Raw genomic sequence first — 22,866 nt, 5'->3', positions numbered from 1 at the left:
GGAAGAAAGACTGAATTTCTGAGCTACTGTTAAGCCAGTACATGACCCCCACCATCAGTATTTAGTGAAGATCTATCAGGATCTCTGACAACACCTCTACTCTCCATGGCTGTCATGACTGAGGCCAACTAGGGAGATGGGAAGTGGTGTCTAGAGGTCCTTGTCTTCCCAGGGGCCTAGGTGTTGTTGAAAAATAACACACTGAAAATGTCTAATTTGTCTGCACACAGTTTTGGCTTGTTCATGTTTTAAGGTGTGTTTTTATTTACAAAGTGAGATAATGATTACAAACAGATGATGCAGTAACAGATAACTGATAACTCCATTTTCATGAAAAAGTATATAAATATATTACAGGAAATTCTATATAGTAAACATTAGAAATTGATACAGTAAACTTTTGCTACTTTTTTCTATGCCAATATTACTGTCATTTAAAGCTTAAATACTGGTTTCAAGTATCCCCTATAAAATAACTACTTTATTAAAATATTGGAAAACACTTTTGCTATAAACAAGATCGGTGCATTAAAAATAGACTCACCATGTCCTTGTAACAATGTCTGCTATCATCAAATGCTGCCTTTAATCATCCCTAAGATCTGCATTGTTTGGTTAGTGTTAAAATTTTGTAAATAATTATCAAAGGTTAAAGTAGCTGTAAAAATACAGCATTTCAATATTATTTATTTTCAAGAAGAATACCCCTCTAAGATAGAGGAGAACATGCATGTTGTATGAACTTGCTGCTCTGTGATCTTTATTTTGGATAGAGAGCAGGAGTCTGCTGGAGGTTAAGGAGAGAAATGGAAGTGCATCCAGAGGCTCTTTTCATGTCACTTCAGAAGCTGAGGCTGCTGTTTTTGCTCTTCTTCTGCTTGAAGACGTGTCAGGACATAAAGGATGACTTGATAGCAGAAAATATATTGATCCTATGGCCAAAAAAAGTGAGATAGAATACTTTAGATGTATAATGTAAATATTATATATATATAGCTATACCACTATTGGAAGGGATGTTTGATGAGTTTTGAAAATATGGAAAAATTTTGTTAGAATGTTGAATGCAAGAAACAGGGTGTAGGCTGGGCGCGGTGGCTCACACCTGTAATCCCAGCACTTGGGGAGGCTGAGGCGGGTGGATCACGAGGTCAAGAGATTGAGACCATCCTGGCCAACATGGTGAAACTCTGTCTCTACTAAAAATACAAAAATTAGCTGGGCGTCATGGCACGCACCTGTAGTCCCAGCTACTTGGGAGGCTGAGGCAGGAGAATCGCTTGACACAGGAGGCGGAGGTTGCAGTGAGCCGAGATTGTGCCACTGCACTCCAGCCTGGTGACAGAGTGAGACTCAGTCTCAAAAAAAAAAAAAAAAAAAGGAGCAGGGTATAGAATTGTGTGGTATTATAAAAATTATAAAAAAATAGAAACCAGATTGGCAAAACAAGGAAAGAAAAAGCCTGAGGGATGGGGGATGGAACTATCCTAGAGTGCTAACTGAAGTTGTCTTTGATTGGTGGGCCACTACAATATTTTTTGTGCTTTGATTATACTTAGTGGAAAAATAACCTTCCTACATAATTTCTTCTGGATTTGTTGAGCTCATTTTGATGTTTTAAAATGTCAAAAAATTAACAGCTTAAGAAGCTATTCAAAATAATTGTCTTGCCAGGCATGGTGGTTCACGCCTGTAATCTCGGAGGCCGAGGCAGGTGGATCATTTGAGGCCAGGAGTTCAAGACCAGCCTGGCCAACATGGTGAAATCCCATCTCTACTAAAGTAAGGTGGCAGGCACCTGTAATCCCAGCTACTCAGGAAGGTGAGGCAGGAGAATCACTTGAACCTGGGAGGTGGAGGTTGCAGTGAGCAGAGATCATGGACTGTGCTCCAGCCTGGGTGACAGAGTGAGACTCCATCTCAAAAAACAAACAAACAAACCAAAAAATAAGTCTTTAAATATTTTGGAACAAAAGCACGAAAATCAAAGTTCTTTGAAAATGAACTCCTTTGGTGAAATTATTTTCTATTAAGTTGATGGTGCAGAGATCTGACTTTTTTTGGCAAGGAATTGAGTCTGCAAATAAAAAACTCACAATATATTAAATGAAAAGTAATAAAACAACAACCACAGTTGAATCTCATTTAAAATAGCTACATGTGTGAGCTATTTTATATATAGTATGTGTGAGCATGAAGGAGTGTGCACATGTGTTTAGGACAAAGAATATAAGAACATCTCCTAAAAACATTAACAGCTCTCTGACAGTAGGAATACAAGTGGCCTTTTAAGTTTCTTTTTTGCTTATCTGTATTTTAACTTTTCCACACATTCATCCTTGACTCTTTCTCTGACACCACATACAACCCATTAGCAAATCTACTTCACATCACGTCCTGTTTCTTTCACTCTGTCCACACTTACCACTCCAGCTGTAGCCACCCCTGCTTGTCACTTAATTGATCTCCTTGCTTATAACACTACACCTTCCTCCCCAGACTTGGTGTCATTTTAACACAGCAGGTTAGTAGTCTTTTAAAATGTGAGTCAGATCACTGCCACTCCAGGCTCCTATTTCACTCAGAGAAAAGCCAAAGTCCTGGACCCTGTCACCTCCCCTCTAACCTCACCTCCTCCTTCACACTTCCTTCTCTCGTGCCCTGCCCGCCACATTGGCTGTGACCATACCTGAACACACAAGACCCTTGGACTTCCACACAGGTGGTCCCTCTGCCTGAAAGGCTCTTGTCCCCAGAGATCTACATGACCCTCTCCTTTACCTTCAAATCTTTGCTTAAGTGTTACTTCGTCAATGGTGCCACCCTGTTTAAAATCGTACCCCCAATCTGCCATGACTGATTCCCTTTACCTATTTCATTTTTCTTTTCTCTAAAGCACTTACCACTTTCAGGGATCCTATATAATTTACATGTTTAACATGTCTATGGTCTTCCATCCTTATCAGTATCCTGCAAGAATATCTTTGTTATTCTAGCAAGGATCTTTGTTTTATTCACTGATGTGCTCCAGGCACCTAGAAGAGTTCCTAACACAAAGTAAGCACTCAATAAATATCTGTTGAATGAACAAATGAATGAATGAACTTTCTAGGTGTAAAGTGCTGCTTATAACAATCAAAATGTTTTCCTTACCTAAAAAGCGTGATTATAAAACAGCTTAATAGTTAGAAGACAAGTTGAATTAAAAAGGTTTATGAAAGGAAAGTAGGCAAATGCTAATTTTTAAAGATAGCAAATTTCCCTATTTTTCAAGAGGTAGAGAAATGTTAATTTATGGATATTTGAAAACGGCTTCTACATCCCCCACTCTTCCATTATAAACAAAAAGGATTGTGGAACTCTTCAGTGAAGACAGACACTCTAAATACGGCACTCCCTGTGAAGGACGCCATTGTGTCAGTGGGTGATGGTTTCCTTTCAGGTAAGATAAACGAAAATCATCAAAAGAGGATAAATGGACCCATGTATTCACACTCCTTACAGAATGTCTTCTTGAAGCTAAGCAACTCCAGCCTGCCTTGCTGTGTTCCAGTCAATGCTGATGAATCCATTACTTCTCAGGGAATTTCTGTAGCAAGAATGTTACCTTCTATCTCTTTTTCAGGTTGGAAATAGGGAAGGAATGCCATTAATTACATAGTATTTTGTACCATTCTCAAACTCTGTCCCCAGCATGCTATCCCATTCTCTGTAATCTCTTCAGTGCAGATATTGCATTTTTAAATTAAAAGGCAACATTTTAAAAAGCTTGGAAGTATTTTAATTTTTTTCTGAATTAGTCCTCATTTTAAAAAAAATGCCCCTCACTGCAGTAAATGTTTGGTTTTATGCTCTAACATGGGAACTCTCAAAAAAGAAAAATGGTTTAATAGGAACCTTAAAAAATATTAGAATCTTTACAAAAATTCTCATTAGGAGGCCCAGCCATGACTCACCTCCGTCTGAACCATTCCGTGTCTTTGTAGTCTCATGCAGCGCACCAAATCAGAGATGTCAAACTGTCAGAGGAAACCACATATGTGTTAGATTCAAAGGATAACTGGATTTGAATCTCAAAAGGATCACAGAGGGGAGGCTTATGTAAAATTCTGTATCCCACTCTTCTTCCCCCTCTGGTAGTCTTGGGAAACTCTCCTGGACAAAATGACTTGGCGAATGGACTTTGTCATCACTTGGTATTCTTATTTTTGATCTTTCTAGGAATTAGGGAAGGTTAATCTATTTGAAAATCCCCCAAAGAAAAGAAATTATCTTCCCCCTGAAATGTGACTAATTTCTAATATTACAATTTAAAAAGGTAAATTATTTTTCCTGCACACTGCTCTTCCGCTAAAGGTGTTTCCAACCTAAAAAAGATCTTTTGACTTCAGCTGACACTGAACAGTTGGAAATGAGGGAGAAAAAGACTATTTGGTTTCATCCTACTTAAATTACTACAGCTAGTGTGTAAAGTGCTTTTAACTAAAATTCTTTTTAAGAGACTATGATTTTAATTACACATTATCTATGGTAAGATATTCTAAAATTTTAAATAAGGTTTATATTAATTTGAGTTCAAAAGTAAGATTATACTCTTATAGTAATAATTTTTTTTATGTAGGGTAATTGTTTAGAAACTACTTAGCATTAATTTTATAATAAAATATACATTTTTTACCCATAGATAATACAAAAATACAAGCTTTTTCATTTAAAAAAATACTTTCCTTTGTGCTTCAATTATTTCTATCTTTAAAGTGTGATAACAATACTATCTTATACAAGCCTAAAGACTATAAAGGGTAAAATGAAATACTGCATAAAAGGCCTCTGAGCACACAGTTAAAAAACACCCAGTAAAACAAGTATAAAATTGAAGTATTATTTTTTGTTGATCACAGTCTATGTAGTTTTGAATACCAATGTTTACAAAAATACACTTTTCTATAATAATATAACAAGAAAATGAAGGCAGTCATATAAATTCATAAGTTAAAAAATCCCAAGATCACAACACATTATCAAAAATTAGACTCCATCATTATTTCTGAACAAATGCTTACTCAGCCAATATCTTGTACTCACATCAAGATCCTGACTGATTAATCCCAGAACCACATCTATGCAAATCAGGGTCCCTGAACGTCCAATGCCAGCACTGCAGTGCGTAATGATTGGGCCTGATCTGTGGATGTGTCTCATGTAGGAGATAAAAGTAAGCAGATCATCTGGTTGAGAAGGTGTATCATGGTCTGGCCAGGCAGTGAAATTCAGATGAGAAATATGGCGCACCTCTCTGGTCTGAAATTGTATAACAGAATAAGTGGATCATGACATGTTATATTGTTCACATACAGTTAATTCTTTTTTTTCTTTCTTGAGATAGGGTCTCGTTCTGTTGTCCAGGCTGGAGTGCAGTGGTGCAATCTCGGCTCACTGCAGCCTCCGCCTCCCAGGTTCAAGCGATTCTCCTGCCTCAGAGCAGCTGGGATTACAGGCGCACATTGCCACACCCAGCTAATTTCTGTATTTTTAGTAGAGATGGGGTTTCACCATGTTGGTCAGGCTGCTCTCGAACTCCTGACCTCAACTGATCCACTCACCTTGGCCTCCCAAAGTGTTGAGATTACAGGCGTGAGCCACTGTGCCCGGCCACAATTAATTCTTAATATTATATTGTGCTTTCAAGTTTTGGCTTGTCTATAGGATCAGATCAAAGGAAAAGTGGAAGAAACTAAATGGCTCTATTAAGAAAAACATGGAAGGCCTCTATCAACAAGGTTGCTAGATCCACATTTTAAATATCGATAAAAACTACTTTTTGGAAACCCTAAAAACAAATTACATTTTGATATGAATAACAACCCTTTCTGGTGACCCCATTCCAAATGCACCTCAGATAAAAGTCAGAGTCACTGCAACACTACCTAATCTGGCCCTGTTTCCTCTTAGACCTCACCTCCTCCTCTCTTTCCCCATGGCCACTTTCATCAAGCCAAATGATTCTCTGTGGCTTTAAATACAATGTGCACAGTTTGGTCTCAGGACTTTTGTACTGGCTCTTTCTGACTGGAATGGTTTTCTCCTCAGATATTCCCTCCATGGCTCACTCAACTCATTCACATTTTTCCTCAAATGCCATTTTCTCATACCTTCCCTGACTCCTTGTTGAAAATTACGACATACTTCTCATTCTCCCCCAACCAATTGTCCTTCTCTATTTTTTTCCACAGCACTATCAATACTGGTATTTCGTCTTCAGAATGTAAGCTCCATGAGGTTAGAAATATTTTTTGTCTGTGTTGTTGACTGCCAAATCTCCATAAAGGGGTTGAGTTCTATAAAAATGTGTGGATTAAGTGGATAAATCACTGGAAGAATATTGAACAACTGTGCTAGCCTAAGTAATAGGTAAGCTAGTGTAAATCAATAAAAAATCATGAATCAAAAATTATGAGAGAAATTCTCAGGCTACATTTACATGACACCAATAGAACTGAATTGATATGCTTTGTTCCTATAAAAGTAAAATCACTGTTTCCTTAAGATAGCTAAATTTCTATGGGAAACATTACTCACATCTAGCTAGGATACTGTGCACAGGGGTGTAGTAAGGTGAGGGAGAACACAGAGTGAGGAAACAGTAGCAGCTTTACTTCAGGTATTGCCACTTATCTAATTCAAGCTAGATTGATCCAGTGGTTAGGTAACTGCAGTATGAATGATCTGAATAACAACTGTTTATGCTAAAATTATCCATGTATTCCTAAATATGTTAAGTTGCCTTTATGAGGGAATATTTTCTACTTACAGATTTTAAAAATAGTTTCAATGAGTCTACTTAGAGGTCCGACCATAAAAACACAAGTTTCCAACATGCAACTTCTGAGCCATTTTGTGCTATCACCAAGGATGATAATCACATTAAAAGTCCTGCATTTTCATTTTCATTTTAGTAGAGGACATACTGGAGGAAACTGGCAGAATTCATGAAGACAGTCACATTTAAACTTATACTACATAAAGAAAAAATAGCTAGCATTAGTTCCATTGCATGGGAACTAGGAAGTCACTGTCTTTTATCTAGAAATGACATTGGTGCAATCACGGAAAGAGTCCAGGCTTGGATTACAACTAGGAGATACACCTTCCAATACGGAAAGATTTCATTCACTTACCTGAATATCTTCAAGGGTCATTGCCCTCACCACAAAGCCCTTCAGCTGCTGCATTCTCACAAGAGCCAGTCGAAGTCTGTTGCTGACCATTGTTGTTTTGCCTAGGATGTTGGGCCAATAGCGTTGGCATTTGATTTTTTCTCCTTCTACTTCTTGAGTCATCATGGCTATCACTGTGGATTTTTGCTCCCAAATCATCTGCCAGAAGTCTCCAACAGTTGTAGGCAGTGGTCCTTGGCAGGCAATGTAAACGAACTCTTCTTTCCCAACTGGTATCTTAATGAAGCTGGCATTGATATAGCCACCTTCATCTCCAAGAGGCACTCTTGTAGCATCATCTGTGAATTTTCCACCACAAAACAGAGCCATCCATATCATGCATTTTAAACAAGAGTCTTACAAATTGCATGAGTCAAAGATCATGAGAAATTCTCATAGTCACAGATGAGATCACCAACGTATTTTAATAGAAGTATATTTTCAAATTGTAGCACAGCCAAATTATTTTATGTTTATTCTTTTTGCTCATGTTACAAGTATCTAAGTTGTTAGTTTAGTGAGTTTCTGACATATGAAATTTGGTATTATTTACATAGATTTAGTTGAAATTAAAATTAGTAAGTTAATAAATGCATTTAGAATTGCCTAATAAGTAACTAGAGAAACAAAGAAAAACAACTGGTACTTCTCCATCATTATTTTAATGATGATGATAATAATAATAATAGCACTGAAAGGCAACGCCAAAAAATTTTTCATAGAACACAATTTAGTATTACAATAACACAAAGTATATATTGCAAATGTTATTGGCATAATTAACTCTCACTCACCTAATAAAATTATATTCTTTTAATAAGCAGCCAAAACAATAAATTAACACAATAAATAAAATAACAGCTCATTTTATTATCCAGGCATAAAGGCCCTTATCTTTGTTTTATTATAATTTCATATAGTCAAAATGTAATTTTTTAAACCAGGCTGCTCCAGTGAAAAGTATGTACAAGCTATCATTCACTGAGGTTATATTGTCTAAGATTTATCTAAGAGAATAAATGTATATGTATTACATACCTTAGAAGTTATTTCTATTTCTATTTCAAATATCTATAAATTTAACTGGTAATTACTGTGATTACCAAACTAAAACCTTTTAATGATAGGTTTCAAAATCCCCTACCAATTGCCCTTCTCACTTGACTTCTATCTCTTAGTCCATACTGGTCATTTGTTTTGTGGGAATAAATCCACTCATTAGTTTTGGATTTATGGCTTGTCCTATTCTGATTTTGAGATATTCAACTGGCCATTTTGCTGTCTAAAATAACTCCCATATACTTTATGCCAAACAGTGATCTGATCCATTTTTTAAATGTTGTCTAAGATTCATTTCTTACAGGAAGCTTTCCAAAATGAATTTGTACTTTCTATCTGGATTAGAAAAATACAATTGCATTATTACTTATCATGTGACTTGTCATTATTGATTTTTTTAATTATTTATCTTTAGATTTATGGTTTCTTGGTAAAGATAGGGTCAGTGTGTCATATGTTATAATCCAAAGTGCTAACATGTATACAAGTGGCTGGTAATTATAAGAATTTGCTAGAGGTCAGTATTTTGGCACACACATTCATACATAATTAAAAAAAATCACAGTGTGATTTTTTTACATGTGATTTTTATACATGTAAAAATTACTGCTTTTCTTTTCTTTTCTTTTTTTTTTTTTTTTGAGTTGGAGTCTCACTCTGTTGCCCAGGCTGGAGTGCAGTGGCATGATCTTGGCTCACTGCAACCTCTGCCTCCCGGGTTCAAGTGATTCTCCTGCCTCAGCCTCCCAAGTAGCTGGGATTATAAGCATGAGCCACCACTCTCAGCTAATTTCTGTATTTTTCAGTAGAGATGGGGTTTCACCATGTTGGCCAGGCTGGTCTTAAACTTCTGATCTCAAGTGATCTGCCTCCCTCGGCCTCCCAAAGTACAGGGATTAAAGGTGTGAGCCACTGCACCGGGCCAAAATGATTGCTTTTGTTCCCTTCTGGTATCTGAAATGTCTAATGTAGGCTGGTAGTACCACTGTAGTCATATGTATATATACAGCTATTCATTACTATAGATATTTCTCTAAACTAAAAATAAGTGGAATAAATTGATGGTGGTTGTGATAAATGAATCCAACCAAGAAAATCCTCATCCAGAAGCCAGTTCCTATTTTTAAAAAGATTTAAAAATTAATGATTTGGCATCACCGACTAATTTCTAATACTGTATACTAGTAAAAATTCAGGAATATCCTATCAAATATTTCAGGTTTCTCTAACTGATTTTCAGAATACCTACATAATTTAAAAGGGGATTTACATGGAATATTTCAATGTATTTGTTACTGATATAAATCTGTGAATGTATGCGCATGCACACGGTTATGTGAGGGATAGGTAAGTTAAACACAAAAAATTTTAATCCATTCATATTATACTGATCACATATTAAATCTGGAGCCAAACTGGAACTTACAGGGAAGTATATTTTTATATCTGTTCTTCCTTCTGTTTTCCTTAGTTTGCCCAATTAGACACTGATCCAAAGGTTTTAATTCTTGAAGATTCTGTAAGCAAAACATGGAAATAAATTTGTTGAGATAAGCAGTAATTCAGTAATAACTGCAAATACTTTAAATGTGTAGGGGCAAAATTGGTTGATTAAGGCTGATTCTGAGTGTTAAATACAGATGTCCTAAATAAGTCTAAAGTCAGTAGTGATTTGTTAAGTCAGCATTGAAATATATTGTTACAAGTATCTTTTAATTGAACATGTTGTAGTCAACTTTATGAGACAGAACTTTGTGTCTTAATTTTTAACTTCTGTTTAAAAGTGTTTATATTTTAGAAAAAAATACAATTAAAAAAACCCAACTCTGCCATAAAGTGATGAGCTAGAGCACAATTTATTGACAGTATTGTCTGTGAGGGTTATAGAATATTCCATGTGGTAGTGGTGTTGTGGTCAGATAGTCCTAGGTTCTAAAGTCAACTCTTGCTCACTTTTCATTCATTCGCTCATTCAAAAAATATATATTGCATGCCCATTATATGCAAGGTACTGTAATAAGTGATGGGAATACAGTGGTGAGCAAGAAGATAAGATTTTGGCTCTCCTGGCCTTTACAGCTTATTGGGAGAAAGACACAATAAAGAAGTAAACAAATATTGTAGTATAAGCCTTGAAGAAATCAATAAGCTGCTGTGGTAAAGAAATCCTTATAAACACTACTTTATAAGGGTTGTGATGGAACTTTTCTGATGGTGACATTTAAATCTAAGAACTTGAAGAACAAATCATTCCATAGCATGGCGATGAGAAGAAGAGTATACCTTAATTACTGTGAGCCTCAGTTTCACAGTCTATAACAGAATTAATATTTTGAGGAATATATACAAAGCAACAAGCACAAAGCAGAACCTTTTATTAATGTTAACTCCTTTTAGTGGCTACAAAGCTTAGGAAATAGGCAAATAAGCAGATGGTTTGAGGAAGAGGGGCAAGGTCAACCTCAAAACCACTCTCTTTTCTAGTGGTAAATAAGGACAGTGCCATGAGACCACAGGAGCTAGGGCTCTGAGCCATTGCTGCTTTGAACTAGGACACACATTCTTGGAGCTGTATTAAATTAGAACCTTCTGTTAATGATGAAACACATCTACAATACACTAATTATAAAGTTTAGTGCATGGTTGAAATTTATACTTGGCTTTTTTTTTTTTTTTAAACATTTTTACCTTAACTATGAGGCAGGAAGGATAATCTTCAGGGAAATGTATCAAGTTCCAGGTAGTTAAAGTGATTCCTTTAAATCACTATTATTGGGATCCTAATCAGAAAAATTAATTTTCTGCTAGATATGATAAGGTGGTGCTTTTAGAGTTGGAAAATTTTCAAAATTTCTTCTAATCTTGGGCCAGTAAAGATACATTTTCCTTACAAACTAAATGCATACACTTTGGGAGAGAATCATTGGCAGAAGCCACTTACCTCCAGCTCCTTAGAAGGAATTCCTTGATCTAGCAAACCCCGCAGGACTCGAATGACTGATTTTAAGTTGGCACCCGTGTATTTACCAGAGGGAAGCACTTTGACGACAGGGAGTACAGCGAGCTCATCGTTTGTCAGAAAGGAATGATCTAATAGGAAGACAGCAATTTAAAAACAGTTCCTCCAGAACCAATTTAACTAAGTGAACTAATTTCAGCCTATGTTCACCTCATCTTACAAAAGGGAAAGTCTATTTATTTATTTAGAGATAGACTCTTGTTCTGTCGCCTACGATGGAGTGCAGTTCTGTAATCACAGCTCACTGCAGCCTTGATCTACCAGGCTCAAGGGATCTTCCTGCCTCAGTTTCCCAAGTAGCTGGGACCACAGTCATGCACCACTCTGTGCCTGGCTAATTTTTAAATATTTTTGAAGAGACGGGGTCTCCCTATGTTGCCCAGGCTGGTCTTGAACTCCTGGCCTCAAGTGATCCTCCTGTCTTGGCTTCCCCAAGCGCTGGGATAACAGACGTGAGCCACTGCACCTGGCTAGGAAGGTCTTTATTTTATTTATTTTCTATATTTATATATGTGTGTGTGTATATTTTATATATATACACAATAAATATATATGTATATATGTGTGTATATATATATACACAATAAATATATATGTATGTATGTGTATATATAAAAATATATATGTATGTATGTGTGTGTACCTGGCTAAGAAGGTCTTTATTTTATTTATTTTATACACACACACACACACACACACACACACATACACACACACACACAGTCTTATTCTGTAGCCCAGGCTGAAGTGCAATGGCACAATCACAGCTCAATGTAATGTCAACCATCTGTCTCAGGTGATCCTCCCACCTCAGCCTTCCTGGTAGCTGTGACTACAGGTAAGCACCACCACGCCTGGGTAATTTTTTGTATTTTTTTGTAGAGATGGGGTTTTGCCATGTTGCCCAGGCTGGTCCTGAACTCCTGGGCTCAAGCGATCCACCTGCCTCGGCCTCCCAAAGTGTTGGGATTCCAGGCATGAGCCATTGTGCCTGGCCAGAAAAGTCTTTAAATATGCAACAACTAATAATATGTCCCCCAGAACAGATTTAACTAACAAATGAACTAATTTCAGCCCATTCTCACCGCATCTTACAAAAGGGAAAGTCTTTAAATATGAGAGAATTAATAAGGTAATAGAATTAATAGGTAGGCTGATAACTACAATTAACACAGGAAAGTCAGCCCTAGCACACTCCCACACCCAGCTTTTAAGGAGATACCTCACTGACGTTCAGAAGTTTTTAAGGCTCTTGTCTCTCATTTATTTACAGTTTCTAAAGGAGTTTATGTTGTTTCTTTTTGCTTCTCTTGACTCATATGGCACTTTTAAAAAATTTTTGATAAGGGGTTTATCATGGGCAGCCTGGGGACAGCTTGTTTCTTTTCCCTGCAAAACCAGCCATAAAAAGGTAATTGTACTTAGTTCTCAGAATTTCGGAAACAATAGGTAGGCAATTTTTTAAAATAAGTATTCTAGATAATAGTAAATGGGATTCTTTCAACAACAGAACTCTGTTACAGTGAGAGAAGATGAATTTTTCTGAAGAATCCCAAACTTCACAATATTCTCTAAGTTATGCTCCCCTGACTCCTTACACACCACACACACACACACACACACACACACTAAAATCTTGATCTCATATATACAGAAAGCCTTTATAAATGATGGGAAAAGATGAAAAAATTACAGAACATCAAACAAATACAAAATTGGTATGTGTTAAGACTAACAAATTATTTAAAAACAGACTTTTAGTTAAATAAATACCTTTAAATTGTTCCAACAGAGCCAATGGAACCATCATTTTAGTAGGTAATTGAGAATTATAATGACAATATCCTTTGCTTCAATACTTTTACACTAAAATGTGACCATAAGTAAAACATATAAATTCTTTTTACGAACAGCTTGATTGCAGAAAACCAAACATATTTCAGATATTTCTTAGCCTAGTTTTTCTTAAACTGGGCTCTGCTGACCCATGGAGGCCAGTATTTCTACATAAGCATTTAAAATTTTTTTTTTAATTTCAAGATAATATAAAAAGCACATTCTAGATCACCTGAATAACCAAGTCGTAACTAAACACTGAATTTTTTCAGTGCCTTGAATTGCAATGTGTTGCTCACCTTGGCACCAGTAGAGACTGATAATCTAAAATAATGGCATTAAATGTTATTCAAACTGGTCCATAAACATTCTCAGTGCTTCTTAGGTTCTCAAATTTGAGAAATGCTGTCCTAAAGTTTTACAAGTATGCTTAGCTGTAACTGAAATTCTAATCTGCATAACACATGCAACTTAAACTTTTACCTGCCCCCTCATCCCCCCAAAAAACCTCAGGAACTCATTACAAAAAATTATCAAATTTAGTTCTGTTACTACTTTTCATTTAAATTAGCTTCTAAGCACATGGGGAAAGCAAGAGAGACAATTCAGGAATTCCTTACTATGGGAGATTACTCCAGGAACACTGATTTCTCTCTTCACCATTCATCCTTGGCACTCAGGGCCAGTTATCCCTGGTGTTCGATAGTTTTCTCCATGCAAATAAAGAATTCCCTTGAATTCTTTGGGAGTTGAGTCAACTATCTTAGAAGAGCTATGGGTCTAATTTAGTACCTGCTGTATGGAAATTATTTATAATTGAAGGCAACTGTTATCCTAGAAAAAGGGAGGGGAAACGTCTTGCTATAGACTGCACAAGTGTAGCTTTAATTATGTCAATCAGCTGATTAAAGCATTTTGATGATGCAGCTAAGATATAGGCAGCAATGATGCTGGCACTGTGAGGGATACAAAACTATACAAGACACCTAAAAGGTTAACATTTAGCTCGGGCAGAGGTTGGCTGGGAATACAAAATTTACTCATATGAAATAACTTTTACAGAACTGCATGTCAGTGCAACAGGAACTTAAAGGCTGGGTGGATGAGCAAGGGCTACAGTGCTGGACATGAATGTTGTACACATACCAACAGTCTAGCCAACTCAAGAAAGTGTTAATTAAACTAACTTCCTTCCTCCCTCCCTTCCTTCCTCCCTCCCCCCCTTCCTTCCTTCCTCCCTCCCTCCCTCCCTCCCTGCTTTCTTCCCTTCTCTCCTTCTCTCTCTTTCTCTCTTTCTTTCTTTCTGACAGGATCTCACTCTATCACCCAGGCTGGAGTGCAGTGACACAATCTCGGCTCATTGCAACCTCTGCCTCTGGGGTTCAAGCGATTCTCCTGTCTCAGCCTCCCGAGTAGCTGGGATCACAGGTGCCTGCCACCATGAGCAGCTAATTTTTGTATTTTTAGAAGAGACGAGGTTTTGCCTGTTGGTCAGGCTGGTTGAACTCCTGACCTCAGGTGATCAGCCTGCTTCGGCCTCCCAAAGTGCTAGGGTTATAGGTGTGGGCCAGCACGCCCAGCCTAAGCTGTTAATTTCTTAAAAAAAAAAAAAAAAAAATAAGACTTTGCTTTGAATGACAAAACCGTGTTCTTTCATTATAGTGACACTTCCTGATATAAAATAAGACGAATTAAACACTGGATAGAATTTCATTTCTCTATTGGCTCAGTAATAAAATGAAAAGGCAGTAATAGTGAAACAGACCAATTGATTCCTGATCATAAAAGATGAGGTTGGGATTCTAGGATAATAATAATTCTGGCCAGGTGCGGCGTGGCTCACGCCTGTAATCCCAGCACTTTGGGAGGCCGAGGTGGGTGGATTGCCTGAGCTCAGGAGTTAGAGACCAGCCTGGCCAACATGGTGAAACCCCATCTCTACTAAAAATAGAAAAAATAGCCAGGTGTGGTGGCGCGCACTTGTAATCCCAGCTACTTGGGAGGCTGAGGCAGAAGAATTGCTTGAATTCAGGAGATGGAGGTTGCAGTGAGCCAAGATTTTGCCACTGTATTCTCCACCCTGGATGACAGAGCGAGACTCTGTCTCAAAAAAAAAAAAAAAAAAAAAAAAAAAAGTGCCCCTTGACTTCTCCTTCCAGAATGGCAAATTATGACTTCATATTTCCACTTAAAGTATGTATACATTTATTTGCATGTTTTACTCCAAGCCACTGAGAATTTTAGAATATAACTGTGCAAATATCTGGTAATATAATGAATATTGATTTTTGTCTACACGATTTAACTTTATGTTTAAAAGCAAATAATGTGGCTGGGTGCGGTGGCTCATGCCTGTAATCCCAGCACTTTGGGAAGCTGAGGTAGGTGGATCATCTGAGGTCAGGAGTTCCAGACCAGCCTGGCCAACATGGTGAAACCCCGTCTCTACTAAAAATACAAAAATTAGCTGGGCATGGTGGCGCCTGCCTGTAATCCCAGCTACTCGAGGCTGAGGCAGGAGAATTGCTTGAACTGGGGAGGTGGTGGTTGTAGTGAGCCGAGATCGCCCCACTGGACTCCCAGCCTCTGTCTCAAAAAAAGAAAAAAAAAAAAGCAAATAATGTATACATATGGTAAAACAGCATATCCATATAGTCTGAAAACCACTTAAAAACATTTTTCCAATTCATTATTTTTGAGGAAAAAATTGTCATTAAAATTCTTGCCTTTATCAGAATCTTCATGGTTTGTTCTCTCTATTGGCAACTCATCATTTCCCCATGTTATTTCATCATCATCAGTCTTCTTTTCTTGTGACTTCTGAATTAAGCTATGAAAACAAAACACATTTGAAACATTTTCTTCATTTTTGTACTCAAATTAAACATTATGGCCCTGAATGATTTTCTCTACAATTATTATAGTATTTTAAAATAGAATGTCTAAGAAAACCAAAGCCACAATTCTTAAAATTTATTGGTAGATGTAAACAACTGAGATGTAGAATGGTTTAATACAGTTTTAAAATTTATCCTTGGACAGATCCCATCTTTGAACTTTAAACTGAAGGAGTCCATTTGAGGATGGAGAAGGTGGTGGTTTTGTTTCTATCCTTCAACATGGATGAGTGATTACAATTGTACCGGCATATAGCTCTTTCTCCTTCTTTTCAGCAGCTGCCCACTATTGCAAAATATGAATGTATCTTAATTTATTTAAAGAAGTCTCTATTGATGGGTATAGCCTTTTGCTACAACAGGAGGCCAGAAGGACACTCCTGTACCTGGGCACTCACTTAATGTAATGAAACCCAGTACAAGTTCTCAATATTTTGGGAGTGCGTAACAGATGCCCTCTTTGGTAAGGTGGATGGCTAGGAAAGAGAAACTAGGTAGGAGAACGGTGTTTAGTGCTAAGGTGAAGTGAAAAAGGATTACGTAAAAGCCTGAATATGTTTTTAACTTTCTGATATTCAGGGGGAACAAAGCAGAGTACTTTCATCTGATGACATTAGTATACACCAGGACATGGACTAATGCTCCCAAAATGTCAACAGGGCAGTAATTACGCTGCTTTTATGACAGATGTTTCCCCCTGTTCTAACTCACTGTGGGTGACAACACTTATTTTGCTGGGTTAAAAAGCTCTACATCCATGAAATGTCTGGGAAAGCTTCACTGGAGAGTTCTCCTCTTGTGTGACAATGTTCCTGCTCATTCCTCTCATCAAACAAGGCAATTTTGTGAGCTTCAGTGGGAAATTACCAGGAATCCATCTTAGAGTCGTTATTTGGCTCCTTCTGACTTTTTGTTTCTCAATCTCAAAAAATCTGTTAAGGGCATGCATTTTTCTTCAGTTAATGTAAAAAAGACTGCATTGATATGGTTAAATTTGCAGGACCTTCAGTTTTTTAGGGATTAACTAAATGGCTGGTATCATCACCTACAAAAGTGTGCTAAACTTGATGGAGCTTATGTTAATAAAGTTTATATTTTATATTTTTATCTTTTAAACTCTATTTTTTCATGAACTTTCTGAAGTCCCCTCATAGATAAAAAACCTTTCCCTCATATATATTTTTGTAAAAAAAGACCTTACTTTATAATTAGAAATTGTTTAAAAAATATTTTTATGGGTTTTAAAACATATTTTGTGGGTTTCTTACTTTTTTTGGTTTCATTTTCTCATTAAAAATTAAAAAATTTTTAAAGTATAGAAAAATAGAGAAACTGAAAAATAAATGACCCATAACCCAATAGGAGAAGACAGTCACTATCATGATTGTTGCCACATTTCCATTTAGGGTCACGCTTTCATTCATTTTTTCCAATGGTTAAGAGAATATTGCTTTCTTGAAGCAATAGTATAATAAACACATTTTCACATGTCACTAGAACCTCCTTGTAACAAAAAATTTAAAACTTTTTTTCTTTCTTTTTTTTTTTGAGACAGAGTCTTGCTCTGTTGCTCAGGCTGGAGTGCAGTGGCACGATCTCGGCTCACTGTAACATCCACCTCCTGGGTTCCAGCAATTCTCCTGCCTCAGCCTCCTGAGTAGCTGGGATTACAGGCATGTGTCACCACACCCAGCTAATTTTTATATTTTTAGCAGAGGTGGGGTTTCACCATGTTGGCCAGGCTGGTCTCCAACTCCTGGCCTCAAGTGATCTGCCCATCTCAGCCACCCAAAGTGCTGGGATTACAGGCATGAGACACCATGCCTGGGTTCTTGTATTTTTAGTAGAGAACAGGGTTTCACCATGTTGGCCAGGCTAGTCTTGAACTCCTGACCTCAAGTGATCTGCCCACCTCAGCCTCCCAAAGCACTGGGATTACAGGCATGAGCCACCGCACCTGGCCCGAAAATTTAAAAAATTCTTAATATTCAGCCATAGTTTTATAATTTACTCAACTATGCTTATTTTATACTGGAAAACAAATGGAAATCTTCAGAGCATTTATAGACAGACAGATAGATAGATAGAAGCATTATGGATACTTTGAAAATTATTTTCTCACCTTTCACTTTTTACTTTTTCTTCACAATATTCTTCACAGCCATTCATTTTGGTGGCCTACAATAAAAATATATAAGAATCAAATCAGCCCATTGTAACAAAAAAATCGCATACTATTTTTTTCCTGTTAGTTATTTCCTATATTTACAGTTATTGTTCATCCTTATATTACAAAGACACATATGACATTCAATTAATACACTCCAAACAGTGGCTGAGGCATCAGTGGCCCAACAGTCTTTGCTGCTCCCACTTAGGTATCTTCACACTCATCTTGGCTTTTCATTTTTTTAAAGAGATGGAGTCTGTTGCCTGGGCTAGAGTCCAGTGGTACAATCATGACTCACTGTAACCTCAAACTCTTGGGCTCAAGCAATCCTCCCGCCTCAGCCTCCTGAGTAGCTAGGGGACTACAGGTGCATGCCACCATGCCCAGGTAATTTAAAAAATCTTTTTTTCTGTAGAGATGGGATCTCACTATGTTGCACAGGCTGGTCTTAAACTCCTAGCCTTGGGCTACTCTCCTGCCTCAGCCTCCCAAAGTGTTGGGATTACAGGTGTGAGCCACTGAAGCCAGCCTGGCCTTCATTTCTTATATTAAAAATATTAATAGGAAAGAGATAAAGATGAAAAAGATGAAAGTGTGAATTAATGATTATTTAGATACGCACATTTGGTATATGCTTTTCTACTTCAATTTTAAAATCTAAAAACAGCTTCAAGAAAATCTTAGTAGTTTCAAATATGTTAAATTATAATATATTGCCCCTTTATCATTAAAGATTAGTCAACTCATACTTTAACTGAGTATGGTGTGTTTCAGAGATTCAAATACTGCAGCAGGAGCAGTATGCTACAATTAGAAAGAAATGCCAAATTGTATTATTTTTTCTATTATACTTTAAGTTCTAGGGTACATGTGCACAACATGCAGGTTATGTAGGTATACATGTGCCTTGTTGGTTTGCTGTACCCATCAACTCATCATTTACATTAGGTATTTCTCCTAATGCTATCCCTCCCCCAGGCCCCCAAACCCCAAAAGGCCCTGGTGTGTGACATTCCCCGCCCTGTGTCCATGTGTTCTCATTGTTCAACTCCCACCTATGAGTGAGAACATGTGGTGTTTGGTTTTCTGTCCTTGTGATAGTTTGCTTAGAATGATGGTTTCCAGCTTCATCCATGTCTGTGCAAAGGACATTAACTCATCCTGTTTTATGGCTGCATAGTATTCCACGGTGTATATGTGCCACATTTTCTTTATTCAGTCTATCATTGATGGACATTTGGGTTGGTTTCATGTCTTTGCTATTGTGAACAGTGCTGCAATAAACATACGTGTGCATGTGTCTTTATGGTACGTGATTTATAATCCTTTGGGTATATGCCCAGTAATGTGATCACTGGGTCAAATGGTATTTCTAGTTCTAGATCCTTGAGGAATTGCCACACTGTCTTTCACAAAGGTTGAACTACTTTACGATCCCACCAACAGTGTAAAAGCGTTCCTATTTCTCCACATCCTCTTCAGCATCTGTTGTTTCCTGACTTAATGATTGCCATTCTAACCGGCATGAGATGGTATCTCATTGCGGTTTTGATTTGCATTTCTCTGATGACCAGTGATGACGAGCATTTTTTCATGTCTGTTGGCGGCATAAATGTCTTCTTTTCAGAAGAGTCTGTTCATATCCTTTGCCCACTTTTGGATGGAATTGTTTTTTTCTTGTAAATTTGTTTAAGTTATTTGTAGATTCAGGATATTAGTCCTTTGTCAGATGGGTAGATTGCAAAAGTTTTCTCCCATTTGGTAGGTTGCCTGTTCACTCTAATGAGTTTCTTTTGCTGAGCAGAAGCTCTTTAATTAGATCCCATTTGTCAATTTTGGCTTTTGTTGCCATTGCTTTTGCTGTTTTAGTCATGAAGTCTTTGCCCATGCCTATGTCCTGAATGGTATCACCTAGGTTTTCTTATAGGGTTTTTATGGTGTTAGGTCTTACATTTACGTCTTTAATCCATCTTGAGTTAATTTTTGTATATGGCATAAGGAAGGGATCCAGTTTCAGCTTGCTACATATGGCCAGCCAGTTTCCCCAGCACTATTTATTAAATAGGGAATCCTTTCCCCATTGCTTGTTTTTGTCAGGGTTGTCAAAGATCAGATGGCTGTAGATGGGTAGTATTATTTCTAAGGCCTCTGTTCTGTTCCATTCGTCTTTATATCTGTTTTGGTACCAGTACCATGCTGTTTTGGTTACTGTAGCCTTGTAGTATAGTTTGAAGTCAGGTAGTGTGATGCCTCCAGCTTTGTTCTTTTTGCTTAGGATTGTCTTGGCTATGCGGACTCTTTTTGGGTTCCATATGAACTTTAAAGTAGTTTTTTCCAATTCTGGGAAGAAAGTCAGTGGTAGCTTGATGGGGATAGCATTGAATCTGTAAATTACTTTGGGCAGTATGGCCCTTTTCACAATATTGATTCTTCCTATCCATGAGCATGGAATGTTCTTCCATTTGTTTGTGTCCTCTTTTATTTCGTTGAGCAGTGGTTTGTAGTTCTGCTTGAAGAGGTCCTTCACATCCCTTGTAAGTTGGATTCCTAGGTATTTTTTTTTCTTTGTGGTAATTGTGAATGGGAGTTCACACATGATTTGGCTGTCTACTGTTGGTGCATATGAATGCTTGCGATTTTTGCACATTGATTTTGTACGCTGAGAGTTTGCTGAAGTTGCTTATCAGCTTAAGGAGATTTTGGGCTGAGACAATGGGGTTTTCTAAATATACAATCATGTCATCTGCAAACAGAGACAATTTGACTTCTTCTTTTCCTAATTGAATACCCTTTATTTCTTTCTCTAGCCTGATTGCCCTAGCCAGAATTTCCAATACTGTGTTGAATAGGAGTGGTGAGAGAGGGCATCCTTGTCTTGTGCTGGTTTTCAAAGGGAATGCTTCCAGTTTTTGCCCATTCAGTATGATATTGGCTGTGGGTTTGTCATAAATAGCATTTATTATTTTGAGGTAGGTTCCATTGATACCTAGTTTATTGAGAGTTTTTAGTATGAAGGGCTGTTGAATTTTGTTGAAGGCCTTTTCTGCATCTATTGAGATAATCATGTGGTTTTTGTTGTTGGTTCTCTTTATGTGATGGATTATGTTTATTGATTTGTATATGTTGAACCAGCCTTGCATCCCAGGGATGAAGCTGACTTGATGATGGTGGATAAGCTTTTTGATGTGCTGCTGGATTCAGTTTGCCAGTATTTTATTGAGGATTTTCACATCGATGTTCACCAGGGATATTGGCCTAAAATTCTTTTTTTTGTGTGTATGTCTCTGCCAGGCTTTGGTGTCAGGATGATGCTAGCCTCATAAAATGAGTTAGGGAGGATTCCCTCTTTTTCTATTCATTGGAATAGTTTCAGAAGGAATGGTACCAGCTCCTCTTTGTACCTCTGGTAGAATTCGACTGTAAATCCATCTGGTCCTGGATTCTTTTGGTTGGTAGGCTATTAATTATTGCGTCAATTTCAGAGCCTGTTATTGGTCTATTCAGATTCAACTTCTTCCTGGTTTAGTCTTGGGAGGGTGTATGTGTCCAGGAATTTATCAATTTCTTCTAGATTTTCTAGGTTATTTGCATAGAGGTATTTACAGTATTCTCTGATGGCAGTTTGTATTTCTGTGGGATAGGTGGTGATATCCCCTTTATCATTTTTTATTGCGTCTATTTGATTTTTCTCTCTTTTCTTCTTTATTAGTCTTGCTAGCAGTCTATTTTGTTGATATTTTCAAAAAACTAGCTCCTGGATTCACTGATTTTTTGAAGGGTTTTTTGTGTCTCTATCTCCTTCAGTTCTGCTCTGATCTTAGTTATTTCTTGCCTTCTGCTAGCTTTTGAATGTGTTTGCTCTTGCTTCTCTAGTTCTTTTCATTGTGATATTAGGCTGTCAATTTTAGATCTTTCCTGGTTTCTCTTGTGGGCATTTAGTGCTATAAATTTCCCTCTACATACTGCTTTAAATGTGTCCCAGAGATTCTGGTATGTTGTGTCTTTGTTGTCATTGGTTTCAAAGGACATCTTTATTTCTGCCTTCATTTTGTTATGTACCCAGTAGTCACTCAGGAGCAGGTTGTTCAGTTTCCATGTAGTTGTGTGGTTTTGAGTTAAGTTCATTAATCCTGAGTTCTAATTTGATTGCACTATGGTCTGAGAGATAGTTTGTTGTAATTTCTGTTCTTTTACATTTGCTGAGTAGTGTTTTACTTCCAATTATGTGGTCAATTTTAGAATAAGTGTGATGTGGTGCTGAGAAGAATGTATATTCTGCTGATTTGGGGTGGAGAGTTCTGTAAATATCTATTACGTCCACTTGGTACAGAGCTGAGTTCAAGTCCTGGATATCCCTGTTAACCTTCTGTCTTGTTGACCTGTCTAATATTGACAGTGGGGTGTTAAAGTCTCCCATTATTATTGTGTAGGAGTCCAAGTCTCTTTGTAGATCTCTAAAGACTTGCTTTATGAATCTGGGTGCTCCTGTATTGGGTGCACATATATTTAGGATAGTTAGTTCTTCTTGTTGATTTGATCCCTTTACCATTATATAGTGGCCTTGTCTTTTTTGATCTTTGTTGGTTTAAAGTCTATTTTATCAGAGACTAGGATTGCAACCCCTGCTTTTTTTGCTTTCCATTGGCTTGGTAGATCTTCCCCCATCCC

The 22,866-nt window shown here is 37.3% G+C and overlaps 1 protein-coding gene across 13 annotated transcripts in view; it reads right to left on the bottom strand.

The window, feature by feature from the left end:
* Nucleotides 1–240: 240 nt before the first annotated feature.
* The window catches only part of PTPN13 (protein tyrosine phosphatase non-receptor type 13), a 222,882-nt gene continuing 200,256 nt past the window's right edge, over nt 241–22,866 (bottom strand). For all 13 annotated transcript variants that reach the window (XM_019025698.4, XM_063705403.1, XM_063705405.1 and 10 more), the window contains 8 exons: nt 18,151–18,206; nt 15,858–15,961; nt 11,218–11,366; nt 9,703–9,793; nt 7,179–7,516; nt 5,086–5,301; nt 3,957–4,019; nt 241–932 (listed from right to left, as the gene is read on the bottom strand). In XM_019025698.4, coding sequence (XP_018881243.4) covers nt 837–932; nt 3,957–4,019; nt 5,086–5,301; nt 7,179–7,516; nt 9,703–9,793; nt 11,218–11,366; nt 15,858–15,961; nt 18,151–18,206 — 1,113 coding nt within the window. In that variant the 3' untranslated portion in view covers nt 241–836. The remainder of the gene's footprint in view (nt 933–3,956; nt 4,020–5,085; nt 5,302–7,178; nt 7,517–9,702; nt 9,794–11,217; nt 11,367–15,857; nt 15,962–18,150; nt 18,207–22,866) is intronic.

Source organism: Gorilla gorilla, chromosome 3 (assembly GCF_029281585.2).
Source record: "Gorilla gorilla gorilla isolate KB3781 chromosome 3, NHGRI_mGorGor1-v2.1_pri, whole genome shotgun sequence".
Lineage (NCBI taxonomy): Eukaryota > Metazoa > Chordata > Mammalia > Primates > Hominidae > Gorilla > Gorilla gorilla.
This window is presented reverse-complemented; position numbering and strand designations above follow the sequence as displayed.